The 26,450-nt window shown below is 53.9% G+C and overlaps 1 protein-coding gene across 14 annotated transcripts; it reads left to right on the forward strand.

The window, feature by feature from the left end:
* Positions 1–23,020, forward strand: JOSD2 (Josephin domain containing 2). Of its 14 annotated transcripts, XM_085551469.1 has the most exons (6): positions 1–68; positions 5,917–6,085; positions 13,244–13,369; positions 16,473–16,670; positions 22,326–22,449; positions 22,911–23,020. In XM_085551469.1, the coding sequence occupies exons 1-5, from the start codon at positions 29–31 to the stop codon at positions 22,423–22,425; spliced, it is 633 nt and encodes a 210-aa protein (XP_085407595.1). In that variant the 5' UTR covers positions 1–28; the 3' UTR covers positions 22,426–22,449; positions 22,911–23,020. The 14 variants fall into 14 exon arrangements, with proteins under 14 accessions (XP_085407595.1, XP_085407594.1, XP_085407597.1 ...); XM_085551468.1 differs by having other exon boundaries at positions 22,326–23,020; XM_085551471.1 differs by having other exon boundaries at positions 13,244–13,354; positions 22,326–23,020.
* Positions 23,021–26,450: the final 3,430 nt, after the last annotated feature.

Genomic DNA, 26,450 nt, shown 5'->3' on the forward strand with positions numbered 1-26,450 from the left:
GTAGTTCCGGCCTCCCCTCTGTTGGGGGATGAGGCCGCGGGCCGCCCTGGAGGAGCCTCAGGGTGAACGTAGGGGGGGCTGGGGGGGTGAAACGGGTCTTATGGGGGTCTTATGGGGTTCTAATGGGGGTCCTATGGGGGGGTCGAGGGATGTGGGGTGGATTTGGAGAAGGGGGAGCGTTGGGTGAGGCCTGAGGGGGGGCTTGGGGGGTGTGAGGCCTAGTAGGCCGCAGTGAAGCCTAGTAGGCCGCGGTGGGCCTGGGGGAGAGGGTGTGAGGCCTAGTAGGCCGCAGTGGGCCTAAAGGAGATAAAGGGGGATGGAGTAGGTCCTGAGGGGGGTGAAAGGGGTCATGGGGGGCTTAGAAGGGGGTTGGGGGTCTTATGGGGATCCTATGGGGGTCCTGAGGAGGGGTCGAGGGATGTGGGGTGGTTTTGGGGAGGGGGGAGGCCTGAGGGGAGGCTTGGGGGGGGTGTGAGGCCTAGTAGGCCGCAGTGGGCCTGTGGGAGATAAAGAGGGATGGAGGGGGGTCCTGAGGGGGGTGAATGGGGTCCTGGGGGGCTTAGAAGGTGGTTGGGGGTCTTATGGGGGTCCTGGGGTGGAGACTGAGGGGTATGGGGTGGATTTGGGGAGGTGGGAGTGTTGGGTGAGGCCTGAGGGGGGGGTTGGGGGGTGTGAGGCCTAGTAGGCCGCAGTGAAGCCTAGTAGGCCGCGGTGGGCCTGGGGGAGAGGGTGTGAGGCCTAGTAGGCCGCAGTGGGCCTAAAGGAGATAAAGGGGGATGGAGTAGGTCCTGAGGGGGGTGAAAGGGGTCATGGGGGGCTTAGAAGGGGGTTGGGGGTCTTATGGGGATCCTATGGGGGTCCTGAGGGGGGGTCGAGGGATGTGGGGTGGTTTTGGGGAGGGGGGAGGCCTGAGGGGAGGCTTGGGGGGGGTGTGAGGCCTAGTAGGCCGCAGTGGGCCTGTGGGAGATAAAGAGGGATGGAGGGGGGTCCTGAGGGGGGTGAATGGGGTCCTGGGGGGCTTAGAAGGGGGTTGGGGGTCTTATGGGGGTCCTTTGGGGGTCCTGGGGGGGGTTGAGGGGTATGGGGTGGATTTGGGGAGGGGGGAGCGTTGGGTGAGGCCTGAGGGGGGGCTTGGGGGGTGTGAGGCCTAGTAGGCCGTAGTGAAGCCTAGTAGGCCGCGGTGGGCCTGGGGGAGAGGGTGTGAGGCCTAGTAGGCCGCAGTGGGCCTAAGGGAGATAAAGGGGGATGAAGGGGGCTCCTGGGGGGCTTAGAAGGGGGTTGGGGGGCTTATGGGGGTCCTATGGGGGTCCTGGATTTGGGGTGGATGTGGGGTGGATTTGGGGAGGGGGGAGGCCTGAGTGGAGGCTTCGGGGGGTGTGAGCTCTAGTAGGCCGTAGTGGGCCTGGGGGAGCGGGTGTGAGGCCTAGTAGGCCACAGTGGGCCTAAGGGAGATAAAGGGGGATGGAGGGGGTCCTAAGGGGGGTGAAAGGAGTCATGGGGGGCTTAGAAGGGGGTTGGGGGTCTTATGGGGAACCTATGGGGGTCCTGAGGGGGGGTCAAGGGATGTGGGGTGGATTTGGGGAGGGGGGAGGCCTGAGGGGCGGCTTGGGGGGGTGTGAGGCCTAGTAGGCCGCAGTGAGGCCTAGTAGGCCGCAGTGGGCTTGGGGGAGAGGGTGTGAGGCCTAGTAGGCCGCAGTGGGCCTAAGGGAGATAAAGGGGGATGGAGGGGGTCCTGAGGGGGGCGAATGGGGTCATGGGGGGCTTAGAAGGGGGTTGGGGGTCCTATGGGGGTCCTGAGGGGTGGTCGAGGGATGTAGGGTGGTTTTGGGGAGGGGGGAGGCCTGAGGGGAGGCTTGGGGGGGTGTGAGGCCTAGTAGGCCGCAGTGGGCTTGGGGGAGAGGGTGTGAGGCCTAGTAGGCCACGGTGGGCCTAAGGGAGATAAAGGGGGATGGAGTAGGTCCTGAGGGGGGTGAAAGGGGTCCTGGGGGGCTTAGAAGGGGGTTGGGGGTCTTATGGGGATCCTATGGGGGTCCTGAGGGGGTGTCGAGGGATGTGGGGTGGTTTTGGGGAGGGGGGAGGCCTGAGGGGCGGCTTGGGGGGGTGTGAGGCCTAGTAGGCCGCAGTGGGCCTGGGGGAGAGGGTGTGAGGCCTAGTAGGCCACAGTGGGCCTAAGGGAGATAAAGAGGGATGAAGGGGGTCCTGGAGGGCTTAGAAGGGGGTTGGGGGGGCTTATGGGGATCCTATGGGGGTCCTGGGGGGGGTGGGGTCGAGGGGTGTGGGGTGGTTTTGGGGAGGGGGGAGGCCTGAGGGGTGGCTTGGGGGGGTGGGAGGCCTAGTAGGCCGCAGTGGGCCTAAAGGAGATAAAGGGGGGTGGAGGGGGTCCTGAGGGGGGTGAATGGGGTCCTGGGGGGCTTAGAAGGTGGTTGGGGGTCTTATGGGGGTCCTGGGGTGGAGACTGAGGGGTATGGGGTGGATTTGGGGAGGGGGGAGCGTTGGGTGAGGCCTGAGGGGGGGCTTGGGGGGTGTGAGGCCTAGTAGGCCGCAGTGAAGCCTAGTAGGCCGCGGTGGGTCTGGGGGAGCAGGTGTGAGGCCTAGTAGGCCGCGGTGGGCCTGAGGGAGATAAATGGGGATGGAGGGGGTCCTGGGGGGGGGGTGAAAGGGGTCATGGGGGGCTTAGAAGGGAGTTGGGGGTCTTATGGGGGTCCTGAGGGTGGGGGTGGGGGTCGAGGGGTGTGGAATAGATTTGGGGAGGGGGGAGGCCTGAGGGGAGGCTTCGGGGGGTGTGAGCTCTAGTAGGCCGTAGTGGGCCTGGGGGAGAGGGTATGAGGCCTAGTAGGCCGCGGTGGGCCTGGGGGAGATAAAGGGGGATGGAGGGGGTCCTGGGGGGGGGGTGAAAGGGGTCATGGGGGGCTTAGAAGGGGGTTGGGGGTCTTATGGGGATCCTATGGGGGTCCTGAGGGGGGGGGTCGAGGAATGTAGGGTGGTTTTGGGGAGGGGGGAGGCCTGAGGGGAGGCTTGGGGGGGTGTGAGGCCTAGTAGGCCACAGTGGGCCTAAGGGAGATAAAGGGGGATGGAGGGGGTCCTGGGGGGGGGTGAAAGGGGTCATGGGGGGCTTAGAAGGGGGTTGGGGGACTTATGGGGATCCTATGGGGGTCCTGAGGGGGGGTCGAGGGATGTGGGGTGGTTTTGGGGAGGGGGGAGGCCTGAGGGGAGGCTTGGGGGGTGTGAGGCCTAGTAGGCCGCAGTGGGCCTGGGGGAGAGGGTATGAGGCCTAGTAGGCCGCGGTGGGCCTGGGGGAGATAAAGGGGGATGAAGGGGGGTCCTGGGGGGCTTAGAAGGGGGTTGGGGGGCTTATGGGAGTCCTATGGGGGTCCTGGGGGGGGTCGAGGGGTATGGGGTGGATCTGGGGAGGGGGGAGGCCTGAGGGGAGGCTTGGGGGGGGTGTGAGGCCTAGTAGGCCGCAGTGAAGCCTAGTAGGCCGCGGTGGGCCTGGGGGAGAGGGTGTGAGGCCTAGTAGGCCACAGTGGGCCTAAGGGAGATAAAGGGGGATGGAGGGGGTCCTGGGGGGGGGTGAAAGGGGTCATGGGGGGCTTAGAAGGGAGTTGGGGGTCTTATGGGGGTCCTGAGGCTGGGGGTGGGGGTCGAGGGGTGTGGAATAGATTTGGGGAGGGGGGAGGCCTGAGGGGAGGCTTGGGGGGTGTGAGGCCTAGTAGGCCGCAGTGAGCCTGGGGGAGAGGGTATGAGGCCTAGTAGGCCGCGGTGGGCCTGGGGGAGATAAAGGGGGATGAAGGGGGGTCCTGGGGGGCTTAGAAGGGGGTTGGGGGTCTTATGGGGATCCTATGGGGGTCCTGAGGGGGGGGGGTCGAGGAATGTAGGGTGGTTTTGGGGAGGGGGGAGGCCTGAGGGGAGGCTTGGGGGGGGTGTGAGGCCTAGTAGGCCGCAGTGGGCCTGGGGGAGAGGGTGTGAGGCCTAGTAGGCCGCAGTGGGCCTAAGGGAGATAAAGGGGGATGAAGGGGGCTCCTGGGGGGCTTAGAAGGGGGTTGGGGGTCTTATGGGGATCCTATGGGGGTCCTGGGGGGCTTCGAGGGGTATGGGGTGGATTTGGGGAGGGGGGAGCGTTAGGTGAGGCCTGAGGGGGGGCTTGGGGGGTGTGAGGCCTAGTAGGCCGCAGTGAAGCCTAGTAGGCCGCGGTGGGCCTGGGGGAGAGGGTGTGAGGCCTAGTAGGCCGCAGTGGGCCTGGGACCCTATAACTCCCCATAAGTGCCCTATAGGGGCCCTATAACCCCTATACGTTCCCCTATAGGTCGTACCTGGCTGGGTTCCTCACCCATGGGTGCTACCAGTGCCCTATAACCCCCCATAATGACCCCATAGGGTCCCTATATCCCCCCATAGGGGCCCTATAACCTATAAAGAGGGGGGGGGCTGTTGGGGGGCTTATGGGATTATGGGGAGGGTGGGGGGGTCCATAGGGGTCTTAAGGGGCGGGGGGGGGGGTTTCCATAGGGGTCTTTTGGGGTTGGGAGAGGGTCCAGAGGGGTCTTATGGGGTTATGGGGGGCTCCATAGGGGTCTATTGGGGTTATGGGGGGGGGGTCCATTGGGGTCCATTGGGGTTATGGGGGGGTCCATTGGGGTTATGGGGGGGGTCCAGAGGGGTCTATTGGGGTTATGGGGGGCTCCATAGGGGTCTATTGGGGTTATGGGGGGGGTCCATTGCGGTCCATTGAGGTTATGGGGGGGGTCTATTGAGGTTATGGGGGGGTCTTTTGGGGTTATGGGGGGGTCCATAGGGGTCTATTGGGGTTATGGGGGGGGTCTTTTGGAGTTATGGGGGGGTCCATAGGGGTCTTTTGGGGTGGGGGAGGTTCAGAGGGGTCTTATGGGGTGGGGGTGTCCACTGGAGTCTTTTGGAGTTATGGGGGGGGTCCATTGGGGTCTATTGGGGTTATGGGGGGGTCCATAGGGGTCTTTTGGGTTGAAGGAGGGGGGTCCATAGGGGTCTATTGGGGTTATGGGGGGGTCCATAGGGGTCTTTTGGGGTGGGGGGGTTCAGAGGGGTCTTATGGGGTGGGGGTGTCCATTGGGGTCTATTGGGGTTATGGGGGGGGTCCATTGGGGTCCATTGGGGTTATGGGGGGGTCCATTGGGGTCCATTGGGGTTATAGGGGGGTCTTTTGGGGTTATGGGGGGGGTCCATTGGGGTCTTTTGGGGTGGGGGGGGTTCAGAGGGGTCTTATGGGGGGGGTCCATTGGGGTTATGGGGGGGTCTTTTGGGGTTATGGGGGGGGTCCAGAGGGGTCTATTGGGGTTATGGGGGGCTCCATAGGGGTCTATTGGGGTAATGGGGGGGGGTCCATTGTGGTCCATTGAGGTTATGGGGGGGTCTTTTGGAGTTATGGGGGGGGTCCATTGGGGTCTTTTGGGGTGGGGGGGGTTCAGAGGGGTCTTATGGGGGGGGTCCATTGGGGTCTATTGGGGTTATGGGGGGGTCCATTGGGGTCCATTGAGGTTATGGGGGGGTCTTTTGGGGTTATGGGGGGGGTCCAGTGGGGTCTTATGGGGTTATGGGGGGGTCCATTGGGGTCTATTAGGGTTATGGGGGGGTCTTTTGGGGTTATGGGGGGGGGTCCATAGGGGTCTTTTGGAATGGGGGGGTCCATAAGGGTCTTATGGGGGGGGTTGGGGGTCCATAGGGGTCTTATGGGGTGGGGGTGTCCATAAGGGTCTTATGGGGGGGGTTGGGGGTCCATAGGGGTCTTATGGGGGGGTTGGGGGTCCATAGGGGTCTTATGGGGTGGGGGGACTCAACATAAAGGCTTCATGGGGGGGGGGGGGGGGGGGTGTCATGCAAATGAGAGCGTCCTCAATTTGCATATCTCATTCCAACCCTCATTAACCTGTTGTCCTTAATTAGACCCTCCCCCTGCTGATGTTGGGGGGGGGTCCGGAGGAAGCCCCCCCCCCCCACCCCAACCCTATTACCACGAGAGGCAGCGCCTGGAGCTGTGTGCGCTCCATGCCCTGAACAACGTCCTACAGCGGCCCTGCTTCACCCAGCAGGCGGCCGACGACATCTGCAAGAGGTTCCGACCCCATAAAACCCCATTACTGACCCTATAAGGACCCTATAAACCCCCCTGACCCTATAAGGACCCTATAAACCCCCCTGACCCTATAGAGACCCTATAAACCCCCCTGACCCTATAGAGACCCTATAAACCCCCCACGACCCTATAAAGACCCAATAAAAGCCCTATAAACCCCCCTGACCCTATAAAAATCTTATAAAAACCCTATAAACCACCCTGACCCCATAAAAACCCTATAAACCCCCCTGACCCTATAAGGACCCTATAAACCCCCCTGACCCTATAGAGACCATATAAACCCCCCTGACCCTATAAAGACCCTATAACCCCCCCCCAATCCTATAAGGACCCTGTAAACCCCCCTGACCCTATAAGGACCCTATAAACCCCCCCGACCCTATAAGGACCCTATAAAAACCCTATAAACCACCCTGACCCCATAAGGACCCTATAAACCCCCCTGACCCTATAGAGACCCTATAAACCCCCCTGACCCTATAAGGACCCTATAAACACCCCTGACCCTATAAAAATCCTATAAACCCCCCTGACCCTATAAAGACCCTATAAAAGCCCTATAAACCCCCCTGACCCTATAAAAATCCTACAAAAACCCTATAAACCTTTCTGACCCTATAAAGACACTATAACCCCTCCCGACCCTATAAGGACCCCTATAACCCCCCCCGACCCTATAAACCCCCCTGACCCTATAAAAACCCTATAAACCCCCCCCGACCCTATAAGGACCCTATAAACCCCCCCTGACTCTATAAGGATCCTATAAACCCCCCTGACCCTATAAACCCCCCTGACCCTATAAAGACCCTATAAACCCCCTCCGACCCTATAAGGACCCTATAAACCCCCCTGACCCCATAAGGACCCTATAAACACCCCTGACCCTATAAAAATCCTATAACCCCTCCCGACCCTATAAGGACCCTATAAACCCCCCCCCGACCCTATAATGACCCCTATAACCCTATAAGGACCCTATAAACCCCCCACGACCCTATAAGGACCCTATAAACCCGTCTGACCCTATAAGCACCCTATAAAAACACTATAACCCCCCCTGACCCTATAAGGACCCTATAAACCCCCCTGACCCTATAAAGACCCTATAAAAGCCCTATAAACCCCCCTGACCCTATGAAGACCCTATAAAAACCCTATAACCCCCCCTGACCCTATAAAGACCCTATAAACCCCCTGACCCTATAAGAACCCTATAAACCCCCCTGACCCTATTAGGACCCCTATAACCCCCCCCGACCCTATAAACCCCCCACAACCCTATAAGGACCCTATAAATCCCCCTGACCCTATAAAGACCCTATAAAAACCCTATAAACCCCCCTGACCCTATAAAGACCCTATAATCCCCCCAGACCCTGTAAAGACCCTATAAAAGCCCTATAAACCCCCCTGACCCTATAAGGACCCCTGTAACCCCCCCAATCCTATAAGGACCCTATAAACCCCCCCGACCCTATAAGGACCCTATAAACCCCCCCGACCCTATAAGGACCCTATAAACCCCCCTGACCCTATAAGGACCCTATAACCCCCCTGACCCTATAAAGACCCTATAAACCCCCCTGACCCTATAAGGACCCTATAACCCCCCTGACCCTATAAAGACCCTATAACCCCCCCCCGACCCTATAAGGACCCCTATAACCCCCCCCGACCCTATAAGGACCCTATAAACCCCCCTGACCCTATAAGGACCCTATAAACCCCTCCCGACCCTATAAGGACCCTATAACCCCCCCCGACCCTAAAAACCCCCCTGACCCTATAAAGACCCTATAAACCCCCCTGACCCTATAAGGACCCTATAAACCCCCCCTGACTCTATAAGGATCCTATAAACCCCCCTGACCCTATAAAGACCCTATAACCCCTCCCGACCCTATAAGGACCCCTATAAACCCCCCCGACCCTAAAAACCCCCCTGACCCTATAAAGACCCTATAAACCCCCCTGACCCTATAAGGACCCCTATAACCCCCCCAATCCTGTAAGGACCCTATAAACCCCCCTGACCCTTTAAAGACCCTATAAAAACCCTGTAAACCCCCCTGACCCTATAAAGACCCTATAAAAACCCTATAAACCCCCCTGACCCTATAAGGACCCTATAAAAGTCCTATAACCCCTCCCGACCCTATAAGGACCCTATAAACCCCCCTGACCCTATAAGGACCCTATAAACCCCCCCGACCCTATAAGGACCCTATAAACCCCCCTGACCCTAGAAGGACCCTATAAACCCCCCTGACCCTAAAAACCCCCCTGACCCTATAAAAACCCTATAAAAACCCTATAAACCCCCCTGACCCTATAAGGACCCTATAAACCCCCCTGACCCTATAAGGACCCCTATAATCCCCCCCGACCCTATAAACCCCCCTGACCCTATAAAAATCCTATAAATCTTTCTGACCCTATAAAGACCCGATAAACCCCCCTGACCCTATAAAGACCCTATAAAAGCCCTATAAACCCCCCTGACCCTATAAAAATCCTATAAAAACCCTATAAACGACCCTGACCCTATAAAAACCCTATAAACCCCCCTGACCCTATAAGAACCCTATAAACCCCCCTGACCCTATTAGGACCCCTATAACCCTCCCTGACCCTATAAACCCCCCTGACCCTATAAGGATCCCCTAACCCCCCGACCCTATAAAAACCCCATAAAAACCCTATAAATCCCCTATAAGCCCCTTTATGTTCCAGGCTGGCTCCCTCTGCCCTGTTCAACCCCCACCGCAGCCTCTGACCCCATAAGGACCCTATAAGGACCCCATAACCCCCCCTCCCGACCCTATAAAGACCCTATAACGCCCCTGACCCTATAAAAACCCCATAAAGACCCTATAACCCGTCTAACCCCATCAGGACCCCATAAGGACCCCATTAGGACCCCATAGGCTCTTCCAATCCCCCTTGTCCCCATAAGGACCCCATAAGGACCCTATAAGGACCCCCCTGACCCTATAAGGACCCTCTAACCCCCCGACCCTATAAAAACCCTCTAACCCCCATCAGGACCCAATCAGGACCCCATAAAGACCCCATAAGGACCCTATAAACCCCCCTTGACCCCATAAGGACCCCATAAGGACCCTATAAGGACCCCAATAACCCTTTTTGACCCTATAAACCCCCCGACCCTATAAAAACCCCATAAAGACCCTATAACCCCCCTAACCCCATCAGGACCCCATAAGGACCCCATAAGGACCCTATAAACCCCCCTTGACCCCATAAGGTCCTCATAAGGACCCTATAAGGACCCTATAAGGACCCCTCTGACCCTAGAAAGACCCTATAACCCCCCTGACCCTATAAAAACCCCATAAAGACCCTATAACCCCCCTAACCCCATCAGGACCCCATAAGGACCCCATAGGCTCTTCCAATCCCCCCTGTCCCCATAAGGACCCCATAAGGACCCTATAAGGACCCTATAAGGGACCCTCTGACCCCATAAAGACCCTATAACCCCCCCGACCCTATAAAAACCCCATAAAGACCCTATAACCCCCCTAACCCCATCAGGACCCCATAAGGACCCCATAAGGACCCCATAGGCTCCTCTAACCCCCTCCCAACCCTATAAAGACCATATAACCCCATAAGGACCCTATAAGGACCCTATAACCCCCCCTGAACCTATAAATACCCTTTAAAAACCCTATAACCCCCCTGACCCTATAAAAACCCCATAAAGACCCTATAACCCCCCTAACCCCATAAGGACCCCATAAGGACCCCATAGGCTCCTCTAAACCCCCTCCCGACCATATAAAGACACTATAAGGACCCTATAACCCCCCGACCCTATAAAAACCCTATAAAACCTTTCTGACCCTATAAAGACCCTATAAACCCCCTCTCCTCCCATAAGGACCCTATAACCCCCCCCGACCCTATAAGGACCCTATAAACACCCCCTGACCCCATAAGGACCTCATAAGGACCCTATAACCCCCCCGACCCTATAAAAACCCCATAAAGACCCTATAACCCCCCTAACCCCATAAGGACCCCATAAGGACCCCATAGGCCCTTCCAACCCCCCCTGTCCCCATAAGTACCCCATAAGGACCCTATAAGGACCCTATAAGGACCCCCCTGACCCTATAAGGACCCTCTAACCCCCCGACCCTATAAAAACCCCATAAATCCCCTATAAATCCCCTATAACCCCCTTATGTTCCAGGCTGGCTCCCTCTGCCCTGTTGTACCCCCACCGCAGCCTCTGACCCCATAAGGACCCCATAAGGACCCCATAAGGACCCTATAACCCCCCGACCCTATAAAGACCCTATAACCCCCCTGACCCTATAAAAACACCATAAAGACCCTATAACCCCCCTAACCCCATCAGGACCCCATCAGGACCCCATAAGGACCCCATACGGACCCCATAGGCTCTTCCAATCCCCCTTGTCCCCATAAGGACCCTATAAGAACCCTATAAGTACCCCCCGACCCTATAAGGACCCTCTAACCTCCCGACCCTATAAAAACCCCATAAAAACCCCATAAAACCCCTATAAATCCCCTATAACCCCTTTATGTTCCAGGCTGGCTCCCTCTGCCCTGTTCAACCCCCACTGCAGCCTCTGACCCCATAAGGACCCTATAACCCCCCTGACCCTATAAAAACCCCATAAAGACCCTATAACCCCCCTAACCCCATCAGGACCCCATAAGGACCTCATAGGACCCTATAAAAACCCTATAAAACCTTTCTGACCCCATAAAGACCCTATAAACCCCCCTTGACCACATAAGGACCCCATCAGGACCCCATAGGCTCTTCCAATCCCCCCTGTCCCCATAAGGACCCCATAAGGACCCTATAAGGACCCCCCTGACCCTATAAGGACCCTCTAACCCCCCCGACCCTATAAAAACCCCATAAAGACCCTCTAACCCCCCTAACCCCATCAGGACCCCATAAGGACCCCATAGGCCCTTCCAACCCCCCCTGTCCCCATAAGGACCCCATAAGGACCCCATAAGGACCCCATAGGCTCCTCTAAACCCCCTTCCGACCCTATAAAGACCATATGACCCCATAAGGACCCTATAACCCCCCGACCCTATAAAAACCCCATAAAGACCCTATAAATCCCCTATAAATCCCCTATAACCCCCTTATGTTCCAGGCTGGCTCCCTCTGCCCTGTTCAACCCCCACCGCAGCCTCTGACCCCATAAGGACCCTATAAATCCCCCCCCAACCCTATAAACCCCCTGACCCCATCAGGACCCCATAAGGACCCCATAGGCTCCTCTAAACCCCCTCCCGACCCTATAAGGACCCTATAAGGACCCTATAACCCCCTGACCCTATAAAAACCCCATAAAGACCCTATAACCCCCCTAACCCCATAAGGACCCTATAAACCCCCCCTGACCCTATAAAGACCATATAACCCCATAAGGACCCTATAAGGACCCTATAAGGACCCCCCTGACCCTATAAGGACCCTATAACCCCCCGACCCCATAAAAACCCCATAAAGACCCTATAACCCCCCTAACCTCATCAGGACCCCATAAGGACCCTATAAACCCCCCTTGACCCCATAAGGACCCCATAGGCTCTTCCAATCCCCCCTGTCCCCATAAGGACCCCATAAGGACCCTATAAGGACCCCTCTGACCCTATAAGGACCCTATAACCCCCCGACCCTATAAAAACCCCATAAAGACCCTATAACCCCCCTAACCCCATCAGGACCCCATAAGGACCCCATAAGGACCCTATAAACCCCCTCCTGACCCTATAAAGACCATATAACCCCATAAGGACCTCATAAGGACCCTATATCCCCCCGACCCTATAAAAACCCCATAAAGACCCTATAACCCCCCTAACCCCATCAGGACCCCATAAGGACCCTATAAACCCCCCTTGACCCCATAAGGACCCCATAAGGACCCTATAAGGACCCCAATATCCCTTTTTGACCCTATAAACCCCCCGACCCTATAAAAACCCCATAAGGACCCTATAACCCGTCTAACCCCATAAGGACCCCATAAGGACCCCATAAGGACCCCATAGGCTCCTCTAAACCCCCTCCCGACCCTATAAAGACCCTATAAGGACCCTATAACCCCCTGACCCTATAAAGACCCTATAACCCCCCTGACCCTATAAAAACCCCATAAAGACCCTATAACCCCCCTAACCCCATAAGGACCCCATAAGGACCCTATAAGGACCCCCCTGACCCCATAAGGACCCCATAAGGACCCCATAAGGACCCTATAAGGACCCTATAACCCCCCGACCCTATAAAAACCCCATAAAAACCCCATAAATCCCCTATAAATCCCCTATAACCCCCTGTGTATTCCAGGCTGGCTCCCTCTGCCCTGTTCAACCCCCACCGCAGCCTCTGACCCCATAAGGACCCCATAGGCTCCTCTAACCCCCCCCTGACCCTATAAAGACCCTATAAGGACCCTATAACCCCCCGACCCTATAAAAACCCCATAAAGACCCTATAACCCCCCTAACCCCATCAGGACCCCATAAGGACCCCATAGGCTCCTCTAAACCCCCTCCCAACCCTATAAAGACCATATAACCCCATAAGGACCCTATAAGGACCCTATAACCCCCCGACCCTATAAAAACCCTATAACCCCCCTAACCCCATAAGGACCCCATAAGGACCCCATAAGGACCCCATAGGTTCCTCTAAACCCCCTCCCGACCCTATAAAGACCATATAACCCCATAAGGACCCTATAAGGACCCTATAACCCCCCCTGACCCTATAAATACCCTATAAAAACCCTATAAACCCCCTGACCCTATAAAAACCCCATAAAGACCCTATAACCCCCCTAACCTCATCAGGACCCCATAAGGACCCCATAGGACCCTATAAAAACCCTATAAACCCCCTGACCCTATAAAAATCCTATAAAACCTTTCTGACCCCATAAAGACCCTATAACCCCCCTAACCCCATCAGGACCCCATAAGGACCCCATAGGCTCCTCTAAACCCCCTCCCGACCCTATAAAGACCCTATAAAAACCCTGACCCCATAAAAACCCCATAAATCCCCTATAAATCCCCTATAACCCCTGTGTATTCCAGGCTGGCTCCCTCTGCCCTGTTGAACCCCCACCGCGGCCTTTTGGGGTTGGGGAACTACGACGTCAACGTCATCATGGCGGCCCTACAAAGTGTGGGGCTGGCGGCCCTATGGTGGGACAAGCGACGGTCAGACCCCATAGAAACCCTATAGAAACCCTATAGAGACCCTATAGAGTCCCATCCGTGACCCTATAACGTGCTTATGAACCTATAGGATCCTAAACCCACCCCCTGACCCCATAAGGACACCATTAGGGGACTATAAACCCCACTGATCCCATAAGAACCCCATAAGGGCCCTATAAACCCCATAAGAACCCCATAAGGGCCCTATAAACCCCATAGGAACCCCATAAGGGCCCTATAAACCCCACTGACCCTATAAGGACCCCCCCAACCCCATTCAGGCCCTATAGAAACCCTGTAGCATCACCATGACCCTATAGGACCCTAAACCCCCACCCTGACCCCATAAGGGACCTATAAACCCCCAAACCCCATAAGAATCCCATAAGAACCCCATAAGGGCCCTATAAACCCCATAGGAACCCCATAAGGGCCCTATAAACCCCATAAGGGCCCTATAAACCCCATAAGAACCCTATAAGAACCCCATAAGGGCCCTATAAACCCCATAGGAACCCCATAAGAACCCCATAAGGGCCCTATATGCCCCACCGACCCTATAGGACCCTAAACACCCCACCCCGACCCCATAGGGACACCATTAGGGCCCTATAAACCCCACTGACCCCATAAGAACCCATAAGAACCCTATAAGGGCCCCATATCCCCTATATCCCCCCATATTTCCCCATATAACCCCATATCCCCCTATTTCACCCCATATCTCCCCATATCCCCCCTATATCCCCCATATAATCTCATATCCCCCCATATAACCCCTATACCCCCCCATATCACCCCATATCCCCCCATATTCCCCTATACTCCCCCATACCCCCCCTATATCCCTCCCATATTCACCCTATATCCCCCCATACCCCTCCTATATCCCCCCATATCCCCCCATATCCCCCCTATATCCCCCCCATATAACCCTATATCCCCCCATATCCCCCCACATTCCCCTTTATCCCCCCTTATCTCCCCAATATCCCCCCATATAACCCCATATCTCCCCATATAACCCCCATATAACCCCATATCCCCCCATATGACCCTATATCCCCCCATATCCCCCAATATACCCCCATATAACCCTATATCCCCCTATATCACCCTATATCCCCCCATATCCCCCCATATCCCCTATATCCCCCCTATATCCCCCCATATAACCCTATATCCCCCCATATGACCCTATATCACCCCATATCCCCCCATATGACCCCATATCCCCCCTATATCCCCCCATATCTGCCCCATAAATCCCCCATATCACCCCATATCACCCCATATCACCCCTATATCCCCCTATATCCCCCCATATTCCCCCTATATCCCCCCATATCCCCCCCATATAACCCCATATCACCCCATATGGCCCTATATCCCCCTATATCACCCCATATAACCCCATATTCCCCTATATCCCCCTATATCCCCTATATCCCCCCTATATCCCCCCATATCCTCATATCCCCCCATATCCCCCCTGTATCCCCCCATATACCCCCATATGAGCCTATATCCCCCCTATATCCCCCTCTATCCCCCCATATCCCCCCCATATAACCCTATATCCCCCCATATGACCCTATATCCCCCTATATCACCCCACATAACCCCATATCCCCCCATATCCCCCCTATATCCCCCCATATCCCCCCTATATCCCCCCATATCCCCCCTATATCCCCCCATATAACCCCATATCCCCCCTATATCCCCCATATCCCCCCATATGAGCCTATATCCCCCCTATATCCCCCATATAACCCCATATCCCCCCTATATCCCCCTATATCCCCCCTATACCCCCCCATATAACCCTATATCCCCCCATATGACCCTATATCCCCCCATATCCCCCCTATATTGCCCCATATCCCCCCATATGACCCCATATCTCCCCTATTTCCCCCCATATCCCCCATATCCCCCCATATGACCCCATATCCCCCTATATCCCCCTATATCCCCCTATATCCCCCCATATCCCCCCTATATCCCCTATATCCCCAATATCCCCCCCATATCCCCCCCATATCCCCCCCCATATCCCCCCATATCCCCCTATATCCCCCTATATCCCCCTATATCCCCCATATACCCCCCTGTATCCCCCCATATCCCCCATATCCCCCTGTATATCCCCTATATCCCCCATATAACCCCATATCCCCCATATCCCCCCTATATCCCCCCATATCTGCCCCATAAACCCCCCATATCACCCCATATCCCCCCATATCCCCCCATATCTGCCCCATAAACCCCCCATATCACCCCATATCCCCCATATCCCCCCCATATAACCCCATATCACCCCATATGACCCTATATCCCCCCATATCCCCCCATATCCCCCCATATCTCCCCCATATCCCCCCATATCCCCCATAACCCTTCCATATAACCCCGTATCCCCCATATAACCCCATATCCCCCCATATAACCCTATATCCCCCATATCCCCCCATATCCCCCCATATCTGCCCCATCAACCCCCCCATATAACCCTATATCCCCCCTATATCCCCCTATATCCCCCCCATATCCCCCCCATATCCCCCCTATATCCCCCCATATAACCCTATATCCCCCTATATAACCCTATATCCCCCCCATATCCCCCCATATCCCCCTATATACCCCCCATATCCCCCCATATCCCCCCCATATCCCCCTATATCCCCCATATAACCCCATATCCCTCTATATCCCCCCATACCCCCCCATATCCCCCCCATATCCACCCCATATAACCCCACATCCCCCCATATCCCCCCATATAACCCCATATCCCCCCATATCTCCCCTATATCCCCCCATATCCCCCCCATATGAGCCTATATCCCCCCTATATCCCCCCATATCCCCCCCATATAACCCTATATCACCCCATATCCCCCCTATATCCCCCCATATCTGCCCCATAAACCCCCCATATCACCCCATATCCCCCCATATCCCCCCATATAACCCTATATCCCCCCATATCTCCCCTATATCTCCCCATATCACCCCATATCCCCCCTATTAACCCCCCTATTAATCCCCTATTAACCCACCCTATTAATTAACCCCCTGTTCCCCTTGGCAGCCCTTTATCCCTCCTGGCCTTACCCCACATCCACGGTTTCATCCTGAACGTCCCGACCCCATTAACTTTGGGGTCCGTGTCCATCCCGTGGTGGCGCCGACCCCATTGGTTGGCCATAAAACAACTCGGGGGGGTTTATTACAACCTGGATTCCAAACTGCCTCGGCCTCAACCCATCGGGGACCAAGAGCAACTCAGGTACGTCAACAGACCCTATTACGTCCTATAACGGCCCTATACACGGCCCTGACCCCATAAAGATCCCATACGAACCCGTAAGGGCCCTATACACAGCCCTGACCCCATAAAGATCCCATAAGAACCCATAAGGGCCCTATAAAGCCCCTGACCCCATAAGAACCCCATAAGGGCCCTTTAAACCCCCTGACCCCATAAGAACCCATAAGGGCCCTATATACAACCCTGACCCCATAAAGGCCCTATAAATCCCACTGACCCCATAAGGGCCCTATAAACAACCCTGACCCCATAAGAACCCATAAGGGCCCTATAAACCCCACTGACCCCATAAGGGCCCTATAAACAACCCTGACCCCATAAGGACCCCATAAGAACTCATAAGGGCCCTGTAAACCCATAAGAACCCCATAAGGGCCCTATAAACCCCACTGACCCCATAAGGGCCCTATACACAGCCCTGACCCCATAAAGATCCCATAAGAACCCATAAGGGCCCTATAAACAACCCTGACCCCATAAGGGCCCTATACACAGCCCTGACCCCATAAGGATCCCATACGAACCCGTAAGGGCCCTATATACAGCCCTGACCCCATAAGGACCCCATAAGGGCCCTATAAACCCCCTGACCCCATAAGAACCCATAAGGGCCCTATATACAACCCTGACCCCATAAAGGCCCTATAAATCCCACTGACCCCATAAGGGCCCTATAAACAACCCTGACCCCATAAGGACCCCATAAGAACCCATAAGGGCCCTATAAACCCATAAGAACCCCATAAGGGCCCTATAAAGCCCCCGACCCCATAAGGACCCCATAAGGACCCTATAACCCCATAAGAACCCCATAAGGGCCCTATAAACCCCACTGACCCCATAAGGGCCCTATACACAGCCCTGACCCCATAAGGACCCCATAAGAACCCATAAGGGCCCTGTAAACCCATAAGAACCTATAAGGGCCCTATAACCCCATAAGAACCCCATAAGGGCCCTATACACAGCCCTGACCCCATAAGGACCCCATAAGAACCCATAAGGGCCCTGTAAACCCATAAGAACCTATAAGGGCCCTATAAACCCCACTGACCCCATAAGGGCCCTATACACAGCCCTGACCCCATAAAGATCCCATAAGAACCCATAAGGGCCCTATAAAGCCCTCAACCCCATAAAGACCCCATAAGAACCCATAAGGGCCCTATAAAGCCCCTGACCCCATAAGAACCCCATGAGGGCCCTATAAACAACCCTGACCCCATAAGAACCCCGTAAGGGCCCTATAACCCCATAAGAACCCCATAAGGGCCCTATAACCCCTCATAATGACCCCATAAGAGCGCTATAACCCCCCTATACCCCCATAATGACCCCATAAATGCCCTATAACCCCCCATAAGTGCCCTATATCCCCCCATAAGGACCCTATAAACCCCCATAAGTGCCCTATAACACCCCATAATGACCCCATAACCCCCCATGGGGGCCCTATAACTCTCATAATGACCCCATAGGGTCCCTATATCCCCCCATAGGGTCCCTATAACCCCCCATAAGGGCCCTATAACCCCCCATAATGACCCCATAGGGGCCCTATAACACCCCATAGGGGCCCTATAACCACCCATAAGGACCCCATATGTGCCCTATAGTCCCCCATGACCCCATAACAACCCCATAGTGGCCCTATAACCCCCTATAGGGTCCCTATAACCCCCCATAATGACCCCCAATAGAGTCCCTATAGCCCCCCATAATGACCCCATAGGGGCCCTATAACCCCCATAATGACCCTATAGACCCCATACGTGCCTTATAACCCCCCATAGGGGCCCTATAACCCCTTATAGCCCCCTATAGGGCCCCTATAACCCCCCATAATGGCCCTATAACCCCTCCAGCCCCCGGAAGGGCCCTATAACCTCCCATAGGGGCCCCATAACGACCCCATATCCCCCTATATGGCCCCTATATCCCCCTATAGGGGCCCTATTAACCCTATATCCCCCCTATAACCCCTATACGTTCCCCTATAGGTCGTACCTGGCCGGGTTCCTGACCCATGGGTGCTGCCAGTGCCCTATAACCCCCCATAATGACCCCATAGGGGCCCTATAACACCCCATAGGGGCCCTATAACCCCCATAGGGGCCCTATAGCCCCCCATAATGACCCCATAACCCCCAATAGGGGCCCTATATCCCCCTATAATGACCCTATAGGGGCCCTATAACCCCCCATAGGGCCCCTATAACCCCCATAATGATCCTATATCCCCCCATATGGGCCCTATATCCCCCTATAATGACCCCATAGGGGCCCTATAACCCCCCATAGGGCCCCTATAACCCCCCCTAATGACCCCATAACCCCTATAGGGCCCCTATATCCCCTATATGTTCCCCTATAGGTCGTACCTGGCCGGGTTCCTGACCCATGGGTGCTGCCAGTGCCCTATAACCCCCCATAATGACCCCATAGGGGCCCTATAACACCCCATAGGGGCCCTATAACCCCCATAATGACCCCATAACCCCCCATAAGGTCCCTATAACCACCCATAATGACCCCATAAGTGCCCTATAACCCCCCATAGGGGCCCTATAACCCCCATGATGACCCCATAACCCCCCATAGGGGCCCTATATCCCCCTATAATGACCCTATAGGGGCCCTATAACCCCCCATAGGGGCCCTATAACCCCCCATAGGGCCCCTATAACCCCCATAATGACCCTATATCCCCCCATATGGGCCCTATATCCCCCTATAATGACCCCATAGGGGCCCTATAACCCCCCCTATAGCCCCCTATAGGGGCCCTGTAACCCCCCATAATGACTCCATAGGGTCCCTATAACCCCTATAACCCCCCATAGGGGCCCTATAACTCCCCATAAAGACCCCATAAGTGCCCTATAACTGCCCATAGGGGCCCTATAGCCCCCATAATGACCCCATAACCCCCCATAGGGGCCCTATATCCCCCTATAATGACCCTATAGGGGCCCTATAACCCCCCATAGGGCCCCTATAACCCCCATAATGACCCTATATCCCCCCATATGGGCCCTATATCCCCCTATAATGACCCCATAGGGGCCCTATAACCCCCCATAGGGCCCTATAGCCCCCTATAGGGGCCCTATAACCCCCCATAATGACTCCATAGGGTCCCTATAACCCCTATAACCCCCCATAGGGGCCCTATAACTCCCCATAAAGACCCCATAAGTGCCCTATAACCCCCCATAGGGGCCCTATAACCACCCATAACACCCATAAGGGCCCTATACCCCCCCATAGGGGCCCTATAACCCCCATAATGACCCCATAACCCCCCATAGGGGCCCTATATCCCCCTATAATGACCCTATAGGGGCCCTATAACCCCCCATAGGGCCCCTATAACCCCCCCTAATGACCCCATAACCCCCTATAGGGCCCCTATAACCCCTATATGTTCCCCTATAGGTCGTACCTGGCCGGGTTCCTGTCCCATGGGTGCTGCCAGTGCCCTATAACCCCCCATAATGACCCCATAACCCCCCATAAGGTCCCTATAACCCCCCATAGGGGCCCTATACCCCCCTATAAGCCCCCATAAGTGCCCTATAACCCCCATAATGACCCCATAGGGTCCCTATAACCCCCCTTAATGACCCCATAAGTGCCCTATAAACCCCCATAGGGGCCCTATAACCCCCATAATGACCCCATAACCCCCCATAGGGGCCCTATATCCCCCTATAATGACCCTATAGGGGCCCTATAACCCCCCATAGGGGCCCTATACCCCCCTATAAGCCCCCATAAGTGCCCTATAACCCCCATAATGACCCCATAGGGTCCCTATAACCCCCCTTAATGACCCCATAAGTGCCCTATAAACCCCCATAGGGGCCCTATAACCCCCATAATGACCCCATAACCCCCCATAGGGGCCCTATATCCCCCTATAATGACCCTATAGGGGCCCTATAACCCCCCATAGGGCCCCTATAACCCCCATAATGACCCTATATCCCCCCATATGGGCCCTATATCCCCCTATAATGACCCCATAGGGGCCCTATAACCCCCCATAGGGGCCCTATAGCCCCCTATAGGGGCCCTATAACCCCCCATAATGACTCCATAGGGTCCCTATAACCCCTATAACCCCCCATAGGGGCCCAATAACCCCCCATAGGGCCCCTATAACCCCCATAATGACCCTATATCCCCCCATATGGGCCCTATTAACCCTATATCCCCTATATGTTCCCCTATAGGTCGTACCTGGCCGGGTTCCTGTCCCATGGGGACTCTCAGCTGTTCCTGGTGGTCTTCATGACCCCATAAGGGACCTATAACCCCCATAGGGCCCCTATAACCCCCATAATGACCCCATACCCCCCTATATGGCCCCTATATCCCCCTATAGAGGCCCTATAACCCCTATATCCCCCCTATCACCCCTATATGGTCCCCTATAGGTTGTACCTGGCCGGGTTCCTTTCCCATGGGTGCTGCCAGTGCCCTATAACCTCCCATAGGGGCCCCATAACCCCCCATAATGACCCCATAACCCCCCATAGGGGCCCTATAACCCCCCTATAGGTGCCCTATAACCCCCCATAAGTGCCCTATAACCCCCCATAGGGGCCCTATAACCCCCCTATAGGTGCCCTATAACCCCCCATAGGGGTCCTATAACCCCCTATAGGGTCCCTATAACCCCCCATAGGGGCCCTATAACCCCCCATAATGACCCCCAATAGAGTCCCTATAGCCCCCAATAATGACCCCATAGGGGCCCTATAACCCCCCATAGGGGCCCTATAGCCCCCTATAGGGGCCCTATAACCCCCCATAATGACTCCATAGGGTCCCTATAACCCCTATAACCCCCCATAGGGGCCCTATAACCCCCCCATAATGACCCTATAACCCCCATAATGACCCCATAACCCCCCATAGGGGCCCTATATCCCCCTATAATGACCCTATAGGGGCCCTATAACCCCCCATAGGGGCCCTATAACCCCCATAATGACCCTATATCCCCCCATATGGGCCCTATTAACCCTATAACCCCTATATGTTCCCCTATAGGTCGTACCTGGCCGGGTTCCTTTCCCATGGGGGCTCTCAGCTGTTCCTGGTGCTCTCCATGACCCCATAAGGGACCTATAACCCCCATAGGGCCCCTATAACCCCCATAATGACCCCATACCCCCCTATATGGCCCCTATATCCCCCTATAGAGGCCCTATAGCCTTTATATCCCCCCTATCACCCCTATATGTTCCCCTATAGGTTGTACCTGGCCGGGTTCCTTTCCCATGGGTGCTGCCAGTGCCCTATAACCTCCCATAGGGGCCCCATAACCCCCCATAATGACCCTATAACCCCCTATAGTGGCCCTATAACCCCCCATAGGGGCCCTATATCCCCTTATAGCCCCCTATAGGGCCCCTATATCCCCTATATGTTCCCCTATAGGTCGTACCTGGCCGGGTTCCTGTCCCATGGGGACTCTCAGCTGTTCCTGGTGCTCTCCATGACCCCATAGGGGCCCTATAACCCCCATAATGACCCCATAACCCCCCATAATGACCCCATAACCCTATATCCCCCCTATATCCCCTATATGTTCCCCTATAGGTCGTACCTGGCCGGGTTCCTGTCCCATGGGGACTCTCAGCTGTTCCTGGTGGTCTCCAGGGATGTGGAGGAGGATGGAACGTGGCTGGGACCCCAATGAAACCCTATAGGATATAGGGTAACACCCTATAGGATATAGGGTAACACCCTATAGAATGGAACCCTATGGACAATAGAACCCTATGGACAATAAAACCCTATGGACAATAGAACCCTATAGACAATGGAACCCTATGGACAATGGAACCCTATGGGACCCCAATGAAACCCTATAGGATATAGGGTAACACCCTATAGGATATAGGGTAACACCCTATAGAATGGAACCCTATGGACAATAAAACCCTATGGACAATAGAACCCTATAGACAATGGAACCCTATGGACAATGGAACCCTATGGGACCCCAATGAAACCCTATAGGATATAGGGTAACACCCTATAGGATATAGGGTAACACCCTATAGAATGGAACCCTATGGACAATAGAACCCTATGGACAATAAAACCCTATAGATAATGGAACCCTATGGACAATGGAACCCTATGGGACCCCAATGAAACCCTATAGGATATAGGGTAATGCCCTATAGGATATAGGAGAACACCCTATAGGATATAGGGTAACATCCTATAGAATGGAACCCTATGGACAATAGAACCCTATGGACAATAAAACCCTATAGACAATGGAACCCTATGGACAATGGGACCCTATGGACAATGGGACCCTATAGATAATGGAACCCTATAGGGGATGGCACCCTATAGAACCCTATGGACAATGGAACCCTATGGAACCCTATAGACAATGGGACCCTATGGACAATGGAACCCTATAGACAATAGAACCCTATAGAACCCTATGGACAATGGAACCCTATAGAACCCTATAGACAATGGAACCCTATAGAACCCTATAGACAATGGAACCCTATAGACAATAGAACCCTATAGAACCCTATGGACAATGGAACCCTATAGAACCCTATAGACAATGGAACCCTATAGACAATAGAACCCTATGGAACCCTATAGACAATGAAACCCTATAGACAATGGAACCCTATGGACAATGAAACCCTATAGAACCCCATAGACAATGGAACCCTATGGAACGCTATAGACAATGGAACCCTATAGACAATGGAACCCTATGGACAATAGAACCCTATGGGACCCCAATGATACCCTATAGGATATAGGATAACACCCTATAGAATGGAACCCTATGGACAATAAAACCCTATGGACAATAAAACCCTATGGACAATGGAACCCTATGGAACCCTATAGACAATAGAACCCTATGGACAATGGAACCCTATAGACAATGGAACCCTATGGAACCCTATAGACAATGGAACCCTATAGACAATGGAACCCTATGGACAATGGAACCCTATGGACAATGGAACCCTATGGAACCCTATAGACAATGGAACCCTATGGACAATGGAACCCTATGGACAATGGGACCCTATGGAACCCTATAGACAATGGAACCCTATAGACAATGGAACCCTATAGAACCCTATGGACAATGGAACCCTATGGGACCCCAATGACACTCTATAGGATATAGGATAACACCCTATAGAATGGAACCCTATGGATAATATAACCCTATGGACAATAAAACCCTATAGATAATGGAACCCTATGGACAATGGAACCCTATGGACAATAGAACCCTATAGAACCCTATAGACAATGGGACCCTATAGAACCCTATGGACAATGGAACCCTATAGACAATGGAACCCTATGGGACCCCAATGATACCCTATAGGATATAGGATCACACCCTATAGGATATAGGGTAACACCCTATAGGATATAGGAGAACACCCTATAGAATGGAACCCTATGGATAATAGAACCCTATGGACAATAGAACCCTATGGACAATGGAACCCTATGGGACCCCAATGAAACCCTATAGGATAGAGGGTAACGCCCTATAGGATATAGGAGAACACCCTATAGGATATAGGAGAACACCCTATAGGATGGAACCCTATGGATAATAGAACCCTATGGACAATAAAACCCTATAGACAATGGAACCCTATGGACAATGGGACCCTATAGATAATGGAACCCTATAGGGGATGGCACCCTATAGAACCCTATGGACAATGGAACCCTATGGAACCCTATAGACAATGGAACCCTATAGAACCCTATATTCAATGGGACCCTATGGACAATGGAACCCTATAGACAATAGAACCCTATAGAACCCTATGGACAATGGAACCCTATAGAACCCTATAGACAATGGAACCCTATAGACAATGGAACCCTATAGAACCCTATAGACAATGGAACCCTATAGACAATGGAACCCTATAGAACCCTATAGACAATGGAACCCTATAGACAATGGAACCCTATGGAACCCTATAGACAATGGAACCCTATAGAACCCTATATTCAATGGAACCCTATGGACAATGGAACCCTATAGACAATAGAACCCTATAGAACCCTATAGACAATGGAACCCTATGGACAATGGGACCCTATAGACAATAGAACCCTATAGAACCCTATGGACAATGGAACCCTATGGACAATGGGACCCTATAGACAATAGAACCCTATAGAACCCTATAGACAATGAAACCCTATAGACAATGGAACCCTATGGACAATGAAACCCTATAGAACCCCATAGACAATGGAACCCTATGGAACCCTATAGACAATGGAACCCTATAGACAATGGAACCCTATGGACAATAGAACCCTATGGGACCCCAATGATACCCTATAGGATATAGGGTAACACCCTATAGAATGGAACCCTATGGACAATAAAACCCTATGGACAATAAAACCCTATGGACAATGGAACCCTATGGAACCCTATAGACAATAGAACCCTATGGACAATGGAACCCTATGGGACCCCAATGATACCCTATAGGATATAGGATAACACCCTATAGAATGGAACCCTATGGATAATAGAACCCTATGGACAATAAAACCCTATGGACAATGGAACCCTATGGACAATGGGACCCTATAGATAATGGAACCCTATAGGGGATGGCACCCTATAGAACCCTATGGACAATGGAACCCTATGGATAATATAACCCTATGGACAATGGACAGTGGAACCCTATAGAACCCTATAGACAATGGGACCCTATAGAACCCTATGGACAATGGAACCCTATAGACAATGGAACCCTATAGAACCCCATAGACAATGGAACCCTATGGAACCCTATAGACAATGGGACCCTATAGACAATAGAACCCTATAGACAATAGAACCCTATAGGAACCCTATAGACAATGGAACCCTATAGAACCCTATATTCAATGGAACCCTATGGACAATGGAACCCTATAGACAATAGAACCCTATAGAACCCTATAGACAATGGAACCCTATAGGGGGTGGCACCCTATAGACAATAGAACCCTATAGACAATGGAACCCTATAGACAATGGGACCCTATGGACAATGGGACCCTATGGACAATGGAACCCAATGGAACCCTATAGACAATGGAACCCTATGGACAATGGAACCCTATGGACAATGGAACCCTATAGGGGATGGCACCCTATAGAACCCTATGGACAATGGAACCCTATTGATCCTATAGCGAACTACAGAGGAAATAAAACCCGCGTGCTGATTGGCTGCCTGCAAAGCGCGCCTTCTCTCTCAGCCAATCCCCGCGCTCCTTTCACACCCAGGGGGCGGGTCTATCCATCTGGACCCCGCCCCCTTTGAATTGGGGGCTCTCAGCCAATGAGATTCACCGTATGAATCTGACCTCTTATTCTCCACCAATGGGGTTGTGGGAGACATCAGGTTGGAAGGGAGGAGAGCTCGGCCAATCAGAGTCGCCGTATGATTCTGATGTTTCATCTCCACCAATGGGGTTGTGGGAAACATAATGGTGGTTAGGGAGGAGCGCTCAGCCAATCAGATCCGCCGTATGATTCTGACGCCTCATCTCCACCAATGGGGTTGTGGGAGACATACGGTTGGGAGGGAGGAGGGCTCAGCCAATCAGATCCGCCGTATGATTCTGACGTCTGATCTCCACCAATGGGGTCGTGGGATACATCAGGTGCCCCGTTAGCACGGC

The sequence above is a fragment of the Coturnix japonica genome, chromosome 6 (assembly GCF_054131305.1).
Source record: "Coturnix japonica strain WE chromosome 6, WE-NBRP24, whole genome shotgun sequence".
In the NCBI taxonomy this organism is placed as follows: domain Eukaryota; kingdom Metazoa; phylum Chordata; class Aves; order Galliformes; family Phasianidae; genus Coturnix; species Coturnix japonica.

What these genes read in the sequence shown, in the direction of transcription:
- JOSD2 (XM_085551463.1), top strand. Translation starts at nt 29, where the DNA reads ATGAGGCCGCGGGCCGCCCTGGAGGAGCCTCAGGGTGAAC. An exon ending in GGAGGAGCCTCAGGGTGAAC is followed by an intron (nt 69 to 5,916) that starts GTAGGGGGGGCT and finishes GTCCTTAATTAG; the next exon opens with ACCCTCCCCCTGCTGATGTT. An exon ending in GGGGACCAAGAGCAACTCAG is followed by an intron (nt 16,671 to 20,150) that starts GTACGTCAACAG and finishes GTTCCCCTATAG; the next exon opens with GTCGTACCTGGCCGGGTTCC.